This window comes from Scomber japonicus, chromosome 7 (genome assembly GCF_027409825.1).
Source record: "Scomber japonicus isolate fScoJap1 chromosome 7, fScoJap1.pri, whole genome shotgun sequence".
In the NCBI taxonomy this organism is placed as follows: Eukaryota; Metazoa; Chordata; class Actinopteri; order Scombriformes; family Scombridae; genus Scomber; species Scomber japonicus.
This window is the reverse complement of record NC_070584.1, coordinates 10,994,331-11,011,870: the sequence shown is the minus strand read 5'-3', so window position 1 is coordinate 11,011,870 and position 17,540 is coordinate 10,994,331. Positions and strand designations below refer to the sequence as shown.

The 17,540-nt window shown below is 41.8% G+C and overlaps 1 protein-coding gene across 2 annotated transcripts; it reads left to right on the top strand.

Moving 5' to 3' along the window:
- Positions 1 to 281: 281 nt before the first annotated feature.
- oma1 (OMA1 zinc metallopeptidase) lies at positions 282 to 9,173 on the top strand. 2 transcript variants are annotated; one of them, XR_008321580.1, is made up of 9 exons: positions 282 to 761; positions 1,699 to 1,927; positions 2,273 to 2,446; positions 2,813 to 2,920; positions 4,166 to 4,294; positions 4,501 to 4,575; positions 5,257 to 5,406; positions 7,631 to 7,999; positions 8,102 to 9,173. XR_008321580.1 is itself a non-coding variant. In XM_053321801.1 (8 exons), exons 1-8 carry the CDS (start codon positions 388 to 390, stop codon positions 7,943 to 7,945), a joined length of 1,554 nt encoding a protein of 517 aa, XP_053177776.1. In that variant the 5' UTR covers positions 282 to 387; the 3' UTR covers positions 7,946 to 9,173. The 2 variants fall into 2 exon arrangements, 1 of the variants encoding a protein (XP_053177776.1); XM_053321801.1 differs by having other exon boundaries at positions 7,631 to 9,173.
- Positions 9,174 to 17,540: the final 8,367 nt, after the last annotated feature.

The following is a 17,540-nucleotide window of genomic DNA, read 5'->3' as shown; positions in this document are numbered from 1 at the left end:
AGTTTATTTCAGCTCGCGATGAACGTGTTGGCGTTTAATGTCGATAAAAGGATTTGAAGGTTTTCAACGTGTTAACCTTTAATAAATTTAACTGTTTGCACAGTTGCAAATATGTCCGTCACGGCTATTGGACAGTGGTAACCAAGGTTACACGGTGCTGGCGCTGACATTGACAGCTGAGAGCAGGTATGACTGTTCAAGTTAACCCAGTAAAAAGTACCTTTTAAAGTGCTCTGCCAGTAAAGTCTGCTGTAAGATGACATATCAGCCCTCTCATACAATAAACGACCGTGTTGGCGTCGTCTGCAGTTACTGAAGTGCTGGCAGAGGTTTCATCCGCCTCTGAGGAGTGAACCGGGAAAAAGTAAAGTTTCTGCAGCACGAACAATGGCTTTACTTTGTGTTCATGTTTTAAAAGGTAGTCGCTTGTGTTCCCTCTCTGCACATTTGACTCGAAACTTTCAGGTGAGCAAACAAGCTGGACACCGCGTGAGAAAGACCGGCTGGCCTGTATCCTCGAAGTCCAGCAGTCGTAATGTATACTTCGGAGCCACTCCACGTCTTTCAAGTCGTGGCAATGGTGGGGCAGTGTGTTACAAGATTAGTCCCCAAATGACCTTCCCCCCGCAGTCTGGCCCTGTCCTGACCCAATGGGGACACCATTTCCACACCTCAGCTCCAGTGAGGGCTCTGCCTGCTGCTCCTCTCGTGTGGCTAGTGCTCAAACCTCTGCAGAAACTCTTCGCTATAATACTGGGCAGGTAGGAGACACAGTGGAGATGAGCTCTCAGTGTTGATTAATCAAAACATCAATTAAAACTTTAATATGACACAATAAAACCAATTAGTATAACATGTCCAATACATACACGTAAAAAAAAAGAAGCAATTACGCACAATTATTTTGAATAAATGTGCCCATTTATTAGTTGATAACATGCACATAGAAATGCAGGCAAAATCTTAATCTTCCATTAAATATACATTTAAATTGAGAAATGTATTCACTGGTTTAAGGCAAAGTGTTCTTTAATTACACATCTCATAATGAACACATTGCTAATTGTTTAATCAGCAGTTGTATTAATTGTGTCATTTGGATATGAACAAATTAATTACTTTAGGAATTGTTGCCTTGTTTCTGTTAATTAATTGGTTTTAATTAACTGGTAAAAAAAAAAAAAATTGGACTATACTTTCTGTGGTAGTTTGGCTCCACAACACAAACTGGCAGTGAGACTTTATTTTGGATTAAAACTGAATTTGCAGCTCCCTGCAGCACAGAGAGCTGTTTTGTTTAGTCACTACTTCAAAAAGTATTGGCCCACTTGTTTCCATTAATATTTGACTGTTTCCTTTGGGCACCCACACAAAATTACTTAAGCATTTTGTGCATAGCAGATTGCTGTGAGCCTGATTTATGCATGCTTATATGCTATTTTCTTGGCCCTAGTGGGTTTGAAAAGGGGATTATTGATCACAGTGATTCTGTTTTGATTCCTACACTTATAACTGGAACTTTAACTACTGATTTTTCTACTTGCCTTTTATGCTAAATGCCAAACTTTCTGGCAAATTATTCTTCTCTTTCCATCCTTCACCACTTTAGTGCAGTATATGATGTAAAATGTACTGCATAAGGCTCGTTAAGCTACATAAAGAGACATTTCATAGATTGTGGCCTCCCTCTGTGCACAGGAGTATAAGGAAGTGGTGGGTGGCACTACCAGACAACCGCCGGCAGCTGATGCGCGAATGGGCCTGGCAGCGCCGCTGGCGTCTGGCAGCAATAGCAGGTGTTGCCATGGTGATTGTAGCCCTCCTTCTCCTGACCCACCTGGATGAGTCCCCTGTGACTGGACGCACCCGCCTCCTGGTGTTCAGCAGACAGAACTACATGGAGTTGGCAGCTCTGACATCGGAGGCGGTGAGAGAGAGAGAGAGAGAGAGAGGAGGGAGCAAATGTTGATGATGATGATGATGATGATGATGTGTTAGGAGGCAATGTATCGGATGATTTTTACATACACAGCCTACATTTGTTATACATGTGACATTGACTGATGTTCCTGTGTGAGAAACTCTGAGCTGTCCACTTCATACTTCCCACAACATAACATTATTCATGTGTGAGTGAAGATTCATGGAGTGAGTGAGTCAAATAAAATGATATTTGATTAAAAGGCGATAAAAACGGATGTGGAGAAAATGTAATATGAGAAGTGAAGTAAATTTAAATTCTTCCTTAAAAGTTTATTCGTGTGTCTTTCAGTACATGGAGGAGTTTGCAGAGCTGTTGGTTCCAGAGACTGACCCTCGTCACCAGGTGGTGGAGCGGGTGGTGCAGCACCTGGCGCAAAGAAACAAGGACATCCCTGAAATGTCTGAGGTCACCTGGAGCGTCCATGTTGTCCAAAGCCCCAACACCAACGCCTTTGTCCTTCCAGTCAGTAACAGAAATACAGAACAAGAATGATAGATTTCAATGTCTTTCAATATTATCACATTATTGTATCTTTAAACTCCTGGTGAGGTTTTCAGATGTCAGAGTGTTTCTTACATTTCCCTGTGACAGCAATTTAATATTGTTGAATTAGTTTGTCAAATGATAGTTTTCTTGTATTTGTTTCCTGTCCACGTGAAAAATGGCTAAGAAAATACAATATAAATGAACACAAGGTAAATGATTCAAAGAGTATTTAGTAGTAAGTTGCTTAGAGTGGGTGTGGTCTGCAGCAGTGGGATGATTATGATTAGTAGTTGGATGAGACAAGTGATCAAACAGATTTTAACTGTATTTTGCTTTGCATAGAACGGGAAAGTGTTCATGTTTACTGGGATGCTGGATGCTGTGACAGATGTTCACCAGCTCTCCATTGTCCTGGGACACGAGATGGCTCATGCAATACTGGGACACTCAGTAAGTATACAACCCTCAGCAGACTGTGTTTGTGTCTGTGGCATTGTTTCCTTGATTATATCACCCTGACCCTTCATATGATTCTTCTGTAATATTTTACTTGCCATTGGGAGTCAGTTTATTTGACATGACAGTATCTTGTTCACAGTGCACAATGACAACATCTACTCATATTAAGAGCAGGACATACAACAGCGAATGTATTATACCTGTTACTTTATTAATATACAGAAGGCAAGCTCTCATGTGCATTTATTCATTCAGCACAGGTTGTAGTTGTGTGAGGGACACAAACCGTTTACATGGCACAACAGCTCTGAGTCTGATGCAGAAAAAAACAGAAATCTGTTACCTCTGTGGAGCATGAATATAGTTCAGTAGTCTGAATTGGTGCAGTGTACAAAGAGCAGTGTGGTATTCTGAAATGTGACAGGCTTAGTTGATAGCAGCAGACCCTTGCCTTGCATGAGGATGAGTCACTGAAAACAATTAAAGTGCAAATGTGGCAAAAAACAAAGTTTAGTCATTTTGAAGCCCTGGGCACACAGGGAAGAAGTACAGCTGGAAGTCTTCCAGGTCTCTCCCGCACAAGGCTGTAAAATATGTATGTGGACCTCCTATAGGTATGTGGGTTATACACTATACACTATTCATCATCAGCCCCCACTCTGTCTCAGTAGCATAGTAGTGGCTGAAGTGGCATCAGTTGCAGTGTTGTTGCATCAGCCGGTGATAAAGACTCACTGACAATCACCTCCAAACACTCACTGATCCTGTCAGCGCTATGATGACCAAAGTCCTGTCGAGCGAGGGCACTGTCGTGTTTTATTAATTCTCCACAGATGGCTGTTTTTACTCGGGCTATAAAAGCCCATTTTTCTTGTTCTAAAAAAGTGTCTAATGAAGTTGTGGGTATTTGAAGACTTTAAACGTCCTCAGAGGAAATGCTTGAAGGAGATTTTAATAAGATGAAGGGAATGAGCATCGATGGGCTTGGTATTACCCAGTAGGTGTGCTCTATTGGATTGGCTGTTAAAACCTCTAAATCTGTTGCAGCGTTAAAGTTCTGCTAAAATAGATGGGAACGATCAATATGTCCCAACTGCCTCTCTCACCACCTCAAAACTTTTTACCTATTATTTATCTATCTCATTCTCTTCCTTTTTTTTTACCCAAATCCCTCACTTTCCTTTTTCCTTAATTTTCTCCTCTGTCGCCCCACATCGCTCTGCCCTCCTCCCCCAGGCAGAACAGGCCAGTCTGTCCCATGTCGTGGACCTCCTGTCCGTTGTGTTGCTGACAGCCATCTGGGCCATATGTCCTCGAGACAGCCTGGCACTTCTGGGACAGTGGGTGCAAGACAAGCTCACACAGGTGAGGTGACACACATTACTTTGCATTGTGTTTTACCATATACACTGTATAGCACAATTTCCTGGTTGCCAGTCAAGTGAGGAAACATTGACACACCTGATATACAATGTTCACTGACATGGTATGCTATAATGTTTTTGTTGTAAAGTTAGAAAGCACTGAAATAGAGTCTGACTTCTGCTAAGTATCATCTGTTACTCCCTCAGTTCATGTTCAACCGTCCTTACAGCAGGAAACTGGAGGCTGAAGCAGACCAAGTTGGACTGCAGTTGGCTGCAAAGGTATCATTATCCTCAATTTGTTATTAATTAAAGGGGCACTCCACCAATTTTACACATGAATTTCAGTTTACTACCTGGTAATGTCATCAGGGTTACCTTGGCTTGGGCTTGAGACTTTTAACAAAAAAACCTGCATTACAAACTGGAGGTGTGGGGTTTGGCATGTGTCTAATGAAAGATGCTACTGAGTTGCATTGTGGGAAATGTAGGATCCAGCATGGACCTGTCCAAGCAACCAAAATTCAGGATATCTCGGTCCCGCTGCTTTGATTTTGACATTTTTTTCACTGTGTCTCTTCTACTTCCCCACATTTGTGCAAATCCAATACAAAATTTATGGAGTACCCCTTTAGCACAATATGACAATACTAAAGATCATTGGGGCTTTTTGAGTTGTTTAATGTTTAGTGTTTAATTTAGTGTTTAATGATCAAGGCCTTGTTTAAACACATCTTACTCTTTATAGGCCAATCAGCATTTTAACATTACAAAGTTATACTCTTCCAATGGAGCTGCTGCTCTCAAACCCTGTAATCTCTCGACAGGACCCTAGGGGGCAGCGTTGTCAAACTAAACTAAACTAAATATATGTTATTAGTTAAGATTTCCCGCTCAAGACAGAAAGATGCCACACTGTGCATGTGTGTTTCTAAGTCCATGGGGTGTGTGTGTCCTTCCCAGGCGTGTGCAGATGTGCGAGCGGGGCCTGTATTCTGGCAGCAAATGGAACTCAGAGACCAGTTGAGTGGAGAGCCCACCCTCCCCGAGTGGCTGTCCACACACCCATCACACAGAAACAGAGTTACTCAGCTGGACCGCCTCATACCACAGGTACACACACAAACAAAAGACCCTCTTATTCTACTTTTTACCTAAATGATGCAAATACACTTATTTCTGTAGCTTTGATTCATCTGTTTGTCTAAAGTGAAAGATAATCTGATCCTCGCCTGAAGAGAGCCCGACACCTGTCTGTTGTTTAGGAGAATCAGTGCAGCTTGGGAGCTGGTGGAGGGAGTTTTAATGGAGCTAATGAATCGTCTGGAGAGATGCACATCCACCTGCAGACATGTGGAGAGGAGGGCAGAGAGGAAGGACAGACTTTGGGAGGAGAGGAAAAGATTCAGGGTTTTAGGAAGACAGGAAAAACATTTTGCCACGCTGGGGCCTGCTTAACTTAATGTCTTGGAGGCTTTGAGCTGAGGACCTGAAAGAAAACAGCCCTGCAGTAACAGCTCGATCCCACAGGCTCACACATGTTCCTTCACAGTGGTGAGACAATCAATTGTATCTTAAGGCTAGAAGAGAATTCAACAAGCGGTTAAAGCAGCAACTTCTATGGTAGAGTCAGCATCCACAGTCATTACATCTCATGTTCATATGTGAGAGAGAGAGAGAGAGAGAGAGAGAGAGATTAACAATGTATCAGGCAGCAGTGACTTTAACCTTGAGCTAGAGTTGGATTGTTGGTACACTGTCAGATGCTCCAAGCACAAAAGACGAACAGATGGTTAAACCACTAATTGTCCATCAGGTGCCTGTGTTGTTGAGTGTGTACATGTTCTGTGTTGTTGAGTGTGTGTGTGTGTGTGTGTGTGTGAGTGTGTGTGTGCTTGTGTGCGTGCATGTGTGCGCGCGTGCGTGTGTTATACATTTGTGCACGTGCGCCATACTGAAACCCTGTGTGGTAGATTGACCTCTAGCAGCAGTTGCTGGTGAGGCCAGGCTGTAGCCACAGGCAGCGAAGTGATGAAGACTGTTGTTTTGGGGATTCATCGGCTTGCATTGTGTGTGAAAACTCTCTGGCTCTGGTATCTATAATACCCTCCTCACACCATACTGCTCAATCCAGCGTAGCAGCACATATGAACCAGTTAACAGCTGAGCCCGGTCGGGTGAAAGTGATGCATAATGTGATGTTTTTAACCTTGCAAAAAGGTGACAGCATCAAGCCACTTAACCCAACTCTTCTGAGGGCACTTTGCTTCCACTAGTGCGCTCATCATCCTTAAGAAAAGCGCATTAAGTCCACCCGTAGCATGAGAGGGAGAGCCTGTTGAGTGGGAGGCCGAGTGCATGTATGTGCTCAGAGTCTTGTAGGTAATTCTAAGTGAGAGATTAATGAGTTGGCAGTGTGTGGGTGTGTAAGACAGTCTCTAAATGCTGGCTGGTGTTTGCAGTTAGTTCGAACCAGACTGATTTAACATAGAGGAGTCAAATCTTCTAATATCTTTGATTATCTTTGTGTCTGTCCAATTTTGTCTCAATGCATCTGTATATCTCAGTATGTTTGTTGTCCTTGTTTGTCACTGGTGTCTTCTTTTTTTCTTTCTTCCACTCTGTCTATCTCATTCTCCTCTTGTCTCATTCATTTTAGTTCACAGCTGCTTTTTGATTAAATATGCAGTAGAAGCACTTATCACAAAGTAAAAAGAACAAGAAGCTGATAATAACGATACTGCATCAGCGTTTCCGCCACAAAAGTTGTTAGGGCCGACGGCCAAGTATCTTTTTTTGGGGTGGGAGGGGGTAATTGGATCTTAGGTCTTAAGGAGTTGTACAATTTATTCACCGACAAATAGCCCAAACTGTACACACACTGCACTGCTATATTCACAGTTATAATGTTACTGCCAACTTCATACTCTCTACTCTGGTTGGTAGCCTCGCTGTCACACGCGCACGCTCCCTCTCTCTCTCTCGAGACCGCACACTCACTACACACACAACCTACGCACCTCTAAGGAGCTACGCGACTTGTTTAACACATTGTAGTTTAAAAACCCCCATCTTAAAATACATTTAAAAATAAAATTCCCCAATGCTTAGGTCTGGTGGGCCCGAGGGGATTATAATACACCAGTGGAAACCATGCTGCATGCAAAACCAACAAAATGCTCTCCACCAAACCAACAGCCATTTATTACAGGACATACAACAGCCATCCTTTTGTATTTTTTCATTTGTAGAAAGATATTCTTTTGATCATTTTGAATTGAGTTAGTTCTGTTTTCCCTATTTGAAAGTGTCTGTTCTTCCTTCTGTCTTTGTCAAGGCCCTGGAGTTGAGGGAGAACTGTGTCTGCCCTGCTCTACCTGCCACTGACCCACGTACTGTGTTCTCCAAGAGCGTCCGTGTGTTGCTGGAAAAGGCTAATGACCAGGGGAGAGTAGGGCCAGGGGGGTCACTCAAGCCCCTTCCCCGCAGCCCTGCCAACCTACCTGCTGCTCTGCTTGCCCAAAATATACTTCCTTCTTCTCCGAATGTGGAGCAAGAGAGCAAAGGTCCAGTCTCAGTCTCAACCTCAGACAAAGCTGTGGCGCTTCCTGTTCTTGCTGAGGAACAGCATGGGGAGCAGAGCATCAGCTGACAGGAATGATAAGATCCCACAAACTTCTAATTTTTTAACAAACTGGCTTGATGAGTGAGTGATTGCTTTACTGGTCAGTATTAGTCACTTTGCAGAACCGCTGACTATTTACTGCTGCTGAAAGAGTTTTCTTCCTTGTTGTCTATCAAATTTCAGAGCCTCTGGGTGCACAGGTGGTAAGGGTTGCTGTTGCTGCTTTAAAGACTCATACTGGTTGGACACTGGTGAGGGTGGAGCTGCCGATGGTAGTGAGAAAAAAGAAGCCAAGTCAATCAGTCTAAACTGCTGGAAAATTATGGGAAAAAAATCAACAAAAACCTCACCTTTCCTTTCACTACAACTACTACTGACTGAACCTCAGAGAACGTTAACCATGCCGAGTGACTACAAAGATGCCACATTAATTAGATAACCTCAGACGAGCAAATGCTGAATTGATTAGCAAAGCTCCCATACAATGCGAGATTAATATGTGCATTATTCATCGACACACGGCAACAGACGAGAGTAAGCACTTTGTGTGTGCATGTTGGAGGCTTGGTCCATGGCAGGCAGAGGACATCTACATTCTCATTACGACTGCTGCATTCTCATGCCACACACACTGCACTTACGCATTCTCTAGCCTGAGGGACTTAATGGTGTAAATTTATGCTGGGTTGTTTGCAGGTTCTAAAACGCCATTTTTTTTTTTGCACAGGGATGCCAATATCCACCGTCAAGCTTTGAGAAATTTTTCATGGAATTTTGTAAAAATCGTATTTAACAAGGCAAGTTGACTGAGAAAACATTCTTATTTACAGCAACAGCCTGCAAGCACTGTCGTCGATGACAAGAGGAGGGCAGTTATGGTTCACATCTTGGTAATCTTTTGTGTGTGGTTAATCTTTTGTGTGTGTGTGTGTGTGTGTGTGTATGCTGAAACAAATAGCACACTTGTTATACTGTGAAATCAAAAGGCGACTACTGTGTTTTCATTTGGGATAAATTATTTTATTTGTGTCATGCATCTTAGGAGCTGAGCCTGTATCAGCTTATGAAACATCAGTCAACAGTCAGCGGAAGCTTTATTCTACTGCTAACAGGGTAGGTCTTTATCAGAGTCAGTGTCTACAGGTGTATTAGTATGTATGAGTAAGTGGGCAGTAATAGGATTTGTGCAATACTGTGCAATGAAGAGCAAAAGTGAATATTGTTTTTTGCATATCAATAATCAAAGCAATAGCCAAAAAAAATAAAAGCTTTTGAAGAAAAACTGTTATTTTGGCTTTTTTATCGCAAGATCTGCTTCAATTCAAACGGATCAAAGATGTTCATGTGTCATCAACAGAAATGAGGATTATGGGAACACAATTGAATAATGTTCCAGTGTGTGAGAGAGTAAGAGGAGATGATGAGCCTGTGTGACATCGGATAAGAACATCAAAAAGCCTGTTGTCACACCAACCAATTTAGCAGTGGATGAAAGATGTGCGGAGATGGAGACTGATGCACCAAGCAGTTCATTCATTAGTGTTCTTATATGTATTTATGTGTGTGTATTTGCTAGCTACAGCACTTACTTGTTGATGCAAGGCTCCTGGGAGAATATCTCTCTGGCCTCTCACAGCTGATCAGACAGATGCAATGTTTGGAAATTGCATAGACAAGATTATACCAACCAAGACAGTCATAATCAAATGAAAGCTACCAGAATTCTCATCAGTGCGCCTCACAGCCGTGCTTTTGTAATGTCTGCCAATTGTTACAAGGGTCTAGCTTGTCGACTACAGGATCAATCCTATAGACTGTGTTATCTTGTTGTACTAAAAAGAGCATTACTGCAACATCCACAACCCTTTTAACACGTGGGCCTTGTTGCATTTTGCTGCTGAAGGCAAGTTTCAATGTGTAAAGATGTCCCTGCTCCAACAGATTTAACCTTTTCCAGGTTTTTTGGGAGTCCCAGCTCCCACTCATTCTAATGGAGACTTCCCATTTCCTGGTCGCACTGTTGTGTGCACACTGAAGCATCTGGATGCCGCTCCCTTTACCACTCAGAGAGAAATTGGAACATGAGCAGGCAACAGATGACACACTCACACCCAGAGGTAATTGTAATGAGTGTGATACAACACGCACACAAGCACACACACACACACACTGCGCTGAGTAATTGTAGCCTACTGCTGGAGTCTAAACAATGCTGCGACAGAGGGCTTAATCAAAGAAAACAAAGACACAGCAGTCAGATGGATTGAAAGGACAGAAATAGAAAATAGACAAAGTGAACCCAGGGGGATTGACAGGAGAGAAGAAAAGAAAAGAGAGCATCCTTTTGGTGTGATTTACATTTGAATCAAACATTTGAACATATTTCTGCACAAATGCTGAAAGGGAAAGTCCCTTTCTGTGTCGTGTGTAGCCTTGGGTGAAGAAGGAATCTGTTGAACGAAGTGAGAAATCAGATGTCTACTTTATGTCTGTAACTTCACCTTAAGTCTAAGATTGTTTTGTGTTTGTATATTCTCCCGCCCACTAGAGACATCAGGGCGCTTTTAAGACCTCTGACAATCTGCTTGCAGGTATTTCAAGTTATTGACAAGTACAGCAGTGTTGAAAAGTAGGAGAAGGAGCAGTAAAGGCAGCACACCCACAACAGAGAAAGCAGAAAGAACGCTATACGGTAAACTCAAGATGCTGTTTTCCCAACAAAAACACTCCCAGAGAGAGTCGGGGCACTGAAAGAGCAACCTGACACATCTGCTGTGTAGGTGGCTGAATGATGTCCCAGAATGCAGCATGGCTACCCTCTGACCTCCCTGTGGAGTGTTACTCGAAGTGGCTCACCCACAATTCCATTTCTCGGATCCTCCCTGAGACACAAACACACACACACACACATATAAATACACATGCAGCAGCTGGTTACAGCATGTAGAGGGAATATGGTGATGAAAATGTGTGTGCGGTTGTGGTAAAAGTTGCTGTGTCCTTCCGCTGTGCATTAATTATACATGTGGCATGTGGGTGTCTGATTGAAATGAATATTTTACTGCTTTTAATCAGTGCCATTGCCAGAGTGATGGAGCATCTGGCTGTGTTACCTGGGTAATTAAAGATGCTGTCTCACACACGCACACATGCAAGTCTCGGAGGTTGTGTCTGCAGTATGAGACAAAAGTACTCCAGAGGTTTACTAATGAGCCAAAATTAAATTTGGAATGTTTTAAAGCAATGGGGCCCCATGGAGAAATAAAGATGGCTTCCTCTTTTTATGCCTTTGTCTAACTTTGATCAACAAAAAAGCTTTTCATACTGGCCAGGGGGCAATGGAAAGTCTCTTTTAGGTCAGGGAGTAACCTGAGCAATATGAGTGCCAATGTTTACTGTAGATACATCTCCCAATATGATATCTTCCACATGAAAAATTAAACTATATGTGTGTTTTGTACAACTCCAAATGGCAGTAAACCAACACAATCCTGACTAAAACATGTACATGGAGATGCAGACAAGTTTGAGACATTATTAGGGTATAGCTTCCTCATATATATATATAGCCATTTCTTTCTGCAACTTTTTCATCTCACTTGTTAGTGTAAATTTGTCACTTCCTGTGCACTGAGAAGAAGATCTCTCCCCACTGAGCATACCTGGAACTACATTTTATTTTTAGCAAATAGGCCAAACCTTTAGTGCTCAGGAAGGGTGGGGTTGTTCTTCTTTGTTGCAGTCTTGTCTGACCTAAGTAGGCTGATAACACACCACTTTCTTCCTGACACAGAAACCTGGTGTAGTGCAGCTTAAATTAGACATAATGCTGAAGCTAATGTCTGCATTAGACATACACTGCTAGACTGAGAGTCATGCATCACTCACATGCTTCACTAAAAAAAAAAAAAGCTTAAAATTGTTATTAATTAATTTATAGGAAAAAAAATTAACACACTTTCTGGTCAAAAACAGCCTGTAATGTAATATTCTTGGCATATTTTACATGTTCGGGGATTTTCCTGGGAACTGTGCTTCTATTATGTGAACCACAGTGAAGGAAGAGTCTGGCACGGGGTCATCGAGGCTATCTGGGTATTCTCTTTCAACACACAATACAGGTCTTCCTCTAATGGCTCCCCGTGTCCTCTCCGTCTGTCTTATCCTCTTGATCTGTGCCTGTGTGTGCGTGTGAGTGTGTGTTTGTGCTCATGGTTGAACTGGTAGAGGTTTTTATAGTCTGGCTGCTGTGATGCTATTAGAGATTAGGATGTTAACACAGTCCCTCATCTGACTGCATCGATCCCATCCCTCGCAGTGGAATCACATTAATACTAACAACGTCAGGTACAAGCTTTGTAGCTCTCTTTACCCCTCTCTCTCTTTTTACATTTGCTTCTCTGTCAGTGTTGATTTAAATTTGAATAACCAGCTTTCTTGTCGGTCTTTCAACAAGGAGAGGGGTGCAATCTAATGAAGGGAACGAGGAAGATTGCAGAAGCAGAGGGGGACTAGGGGATGTGGAAATGAGATGAGATGAAATGGTTTACATCAGTCTTCCCCAGCTGCTCTGACACCGGTAGCTTTCAGTGTTTGAGCGCATACATCAAGTCACAATTCAGGGTAAGCATATTAAGATAGTGAACAAGTTCTTTTTATGGGCTTGTGAGAAAAAATGAACACCATGTAACGGTTTACTCAGGGACAGGTGGTGAAAATGTGAGATTAAAGATTGTTGATGACACTGGAATTAAATTAAAGGTGGCACTGAAAATGTAAGAAAATTGTGTTCCACTGTTGTTGACATCACAGAAACCAAAACAGGCCCTTTTTCAGTCTTTTGTATGTGTTGGAGCAGCAGTGCATTATATTTTTCCTCTCACCTCCTCTGTGATCCCCGTGAATCCATCAGGACAGCATGGGGGAGAAGAACTAGACCAAAATGCTGTCAATCAATGTCAGCCAAATTCATCAAACTGTGACGGACCTGGTTGGACATTTAGGCCTATTGTACTGTACAACTGTCAAGCACAGTGGGTGTGTTTTGATGTGGCTTTCACTTTAGAAGAACACCTTCAGCAATGATGTTATCTACACCTCGTAATTAACTTTAAAAGGTAAATGGTTTAATTTGATTCATGTAGACAGTGTATGATTGTAAAGTAGGAGCTTTAACAGTCACTGTTGGTATATGTTCAGAAAGCATGACATCACATTTTCAATCAGAAGGATGGTCAAAGTTAATGGTACATTTTATATATCTATGTCATTTAGAGTGTCTTCCACAAGTGCTAGTTGTCAAGGCCTGGGACCAGCATATAAAACACACAATTTCTCAAAGAGCCTGCATCATTTTTATGCACTTTCAAGTTGTGTAGCTTGTCATTTTTTTGCATAATGGGTGGAGCAAATTGTCCACATGTAGCATCTGCAAAAGTGTAATGAAATGTCAAAATGAAATGTTTGAGGCAGTGTTAGTCTGCACAAAATGGGTCTAGACTCTAGAGAGCTACAGACTGAAGGAAAATAATCTTCTTCATGGATGAAGGCAACTTTGTCATAGAAATGGACCACCGTGAATGCTTGTTAGCAGCCCACAGCAGTAATTAGCCTTAGATACCCTGCCTTGCACACCCACACAGGTGTTTTACAGTAAATTATCCTCATTAGACATAATCTCAGATTGAAGTTGAGAAGCCCTATGATAGAGTTATGAATGTACCTGAGGTCAGCTGCAGTAACTCCACGCACTGGTAAGAATGATGAAGGTATTGAGGTCTATTCATGTAAAATAATATGTTAATAATGTAGAACTTTATATATAGCTGTCTATATCTTTCAGTGACTGTAAGATGGAGAAAGAAGAATGATAGAGGCACGGAAAAATGGACATTGACAGCCAAAGGTGAGAGTTATGATTTATTTAAAGTACTCTTAAAGAATATGAAGAATATGTTTCAAAAGGCTTAAATAATGACGAGTTTGAGCTTAGGTCGGTGATAATATGCTACAAGATGAACCGTAGTATCTGCTACAAGTTACAAGCAGGTAGTTTAGCGTAATTCGGCTAAACTATGCTACAGTTATAGCTTAGCTTAAAACATGCTAATTTATTAGGCTAAAACCATAGACTGTATAAAAGAAGGCTAAAACATCCTGCAACCACTGGTTTATTAAGCTAACGCATGCTAGAAAGTGTTTATTGACATGCTAAACTATAACTTATTGGTTAAAAATGTTAAAAGTTTGAATTTATTTGGCTACAACATGCTGGGAGTTTATTAAGCTAACACTTAAGGTTCAAGTTTATAGGCTATCTTTAAAACACTTAACAGTTAAAGTCTTGTTAAGGCCCCAGTTTGTGCCTTTCATGTATTCATTACATTGGAGCAATAGTGGTAAGTGCATGTTTAAGTATATGTTTCTATTAAATATGGAAAACCTGTGTTGTATAACAAAATGTATTGTCTTTGTAATGTATTCTCTTCTAACCATGTGGATAAAAAATCACTCTCAGTTACATGATAAAGATTTTCTGAAGTTGCAGTTCTGTTTCTAAATAATTATGGTAACTGATGGTAGATTTTAATATTTTTTTTTATTGTGCAGTGAACATCATATTTAGTCTCAGATGGTTATTCTTTGAGTATTGAAGTACATTCACAGAATCAGATGTTTAAAAACCCTCTGGGCTTCTCAATCGTGAGTATTTATCATTTGAAGAATGCTTAGCACTGACTTAAATTTAATGCTAATACATAAGAAAACATGGCAGGTTACAAAATGCTGTAAATTGTAGTTTATTAGGCTCAAACATGCTACAGGTTATTATTTGTTTATTGTGTGTTTCATCTAAGAAAGGAATGGTCCTAGGTGGTTTATCAAGAGAAAGGAGACTTGCACTCACAATCAGTCTCCCATACACACACACACACACACACTAATGCCTATAGTGAAGGTGCGTCTGCCTGCTTACAGCTACTTACCAGGGATATTATAAGGGATTAAGCCTGGAATAAATTAGAATAATTTCACATTAGTCCTTGTACGTTTGTTTCTGTGACGTTTGTTTTAAATTTGACATTATAATTCCAGCTTACTACCGCAGGAAAGCAGCCTAACATCTGAGGAAACCTTAATGCCAGCCACTACATGCTGTTAGCTAAGGTTCACAAAATAGACTTTATGTCAAAACCTTAGTGACTGGGAATATCGGCATGCTTTTCCCTGGCTTGAGTCCAGCTGAAATCTGTGGGCTGTACATGTTTAATGACTAACTTTGATAGCTGAGACTTGGATATCGTAAAGAAAAACCCACAGAGCCCTTATTAAACCAAATCACCGGCTCACATTGTACCTCAAAGTCTTACAGATCTGCCAAGAAAATGAAGTCCCACAATGTACTGGTGTGTGTATGTGTGTGTGTGTGTGTGTGTCCATACATGTATTCGGGGGGCGGGGTGTTGAAAACTAGTGTTGAGAAACAGATTTTTCTTTTTCGCCCACATACCTCCTCAGTTCATCCCCCCTTCAGCTGTCCTCTCAGAAAAACCCCATATATCCATACATCCATCCATCCTCCATCCTCACTCAGCTTAAGCAATGCTGTCTGTTTGCTGTCTCGTTGCCATGGTTTCCATTATGATTCCTGCCTGCTCTGGTTTGAAGGACAAAGCGCTGATATGTGGTATTTAGTGGAGATGGAGAAAGAGGAGAAAAACAAAGACGGAAAATGTACATATGCTATACTTTTTTTTTTTCTCACTGATTGTTTTAGGTCATATCTCATACAAACACACTCACAGAAACACACTGTGGTCTTCGATCCGCATCCCCAGGGAAAGTAGACTAGCAGGTCTACGCCAACACTCCCCTTGGCGTCAGATGTTTAGCTCTAGCAAGCCTTATCTTTTAACTGATCAATAAGCAGGTGGTACAGCCCTCCCTCTGCTCTCTGTGGGATATTCTGCAGTTACCCAGGACTGCACCCAACCAAATGAGCCTGCACTGGCCTGTGTAATGCTCAACCACTGTGTTGCACACTGCCAAGCAATATAGGGGGGGAAAAAGGATTTGCTCTGAAATCTATAACCAGCACTTGATGTCCGTGAGTGTGTGTGCGTCGGAAGTGTGTGTATTGGTGCCACGTGTTTGTGTGAAGTCTTCAGGCTGTCAGAAATTAGGCTAAAACCGTTGACTTTATTTAGCTGACCTGGTTGGAGAGTGAGGAGGAGTCAGCAGAGATGAACGGGGAGGGAGAAAACAGAAAAGAAGGAAGAGCTAAACTCAATCCTCTCTTCGCCTCACGCATCACCCCCTTCACTGTGTTATTCTCCCCCCCCCCCTGCTCACCCCCTCTCTTATTGTAAGGTTCTTAGGGCCTTCCTAACTTTTTAATAAGAGTCTTTAATAAGTCCCCAGATCATGGCTTGGTCAGTCAGGGCTTCTATTTCAACACAGCTCTGCTTAATCTCACTCTAAAATAGGTCTGCTCCCTCCCCTCTCTCTCTTCCTCTCAGCCCCTCTGCCTTTTCCTCTCTGTATTTCTCCACAAGATTGTAAAAGTGTTTAATAAAATACTGGGGGGATGAAGCAAGGTTGTATTGTCCTCTGTGGTTTGTGTGTGTGTGTGTGTGTGTGTGTGTGTGTGTGGGTGTGTGTGTATGTGTAGATAAGCCAGCAAAGATATAGATGATTGGGAATGCACCAGTTTTATTTCTATTAAGGAGTATCAACAGGAATGTTTTAAGTAGAAATATCTGTTCTTACAGCGATGAAAGGCAAATGATAAAAGTGAAGACAGTTTTGTATAAATCTATGAACTGATCACAGTCACAAATGTTATACCGGTGAAGCTAAAATGAGGCCATGTCGAGCTTTAGCCTTTTAATTGTCCCTCCTGCCAGTGAGTTATTTGGTCTCGTGACTTTACATGTTCATGAAAAGTGACTCAACCATCATACACACACACGTGCACTGAATTGCTAAACAGTTTCCTAAAATGTCTTTCCTGCACATGGAGTTCCCGGTTAGCATGGTCTGCAGGGTGGTGATGTGGTGTGTCTGTGTGTCACACTTTAGTTTCAGTCTCTTTGGCCTACTTAGGCGTGTTGTAAGTAGCACACTGAGCTGCTTCTCCTTTCCCCGTGGACTCAGGCTGAATAATTGAGTGGTGTTGAGGCAGAGTAATAAGCTACACTGCTGCTGTAATAACATGCTGGACACTGTGTGTGTGTGTGTGTGTGTGTGTGTGTGCTCACAGTACTCGGGCACAGTAATGACTGCTATTACTCCAGGGCTGGGGAAGCAGACACATGCTGTTTAAGGAAGCAGATATGTTATGTGAGCATGTGTGTTTTTGTGTTGTCTGTATGCAGGCTACAGGAGCACACACAATCTGTTTGGTGATCTTGGTCTGTTATTAGTGTGTGTACCTGAGGTCCTCAGGCAGGAACCTCCACTGTTCTGGTGTCTAAAGAGTCCTTCATCAGAGCTTCTCACACAGATTATTGATTATAAATCAGTGTCATTCTTCAAAATCTTCAAATTTTCATATGTTAGACATTTTCTAAAGTCTGATTTTTTGTTATACTTGTTACGTTTTCTTTCATGCTGTCCATCA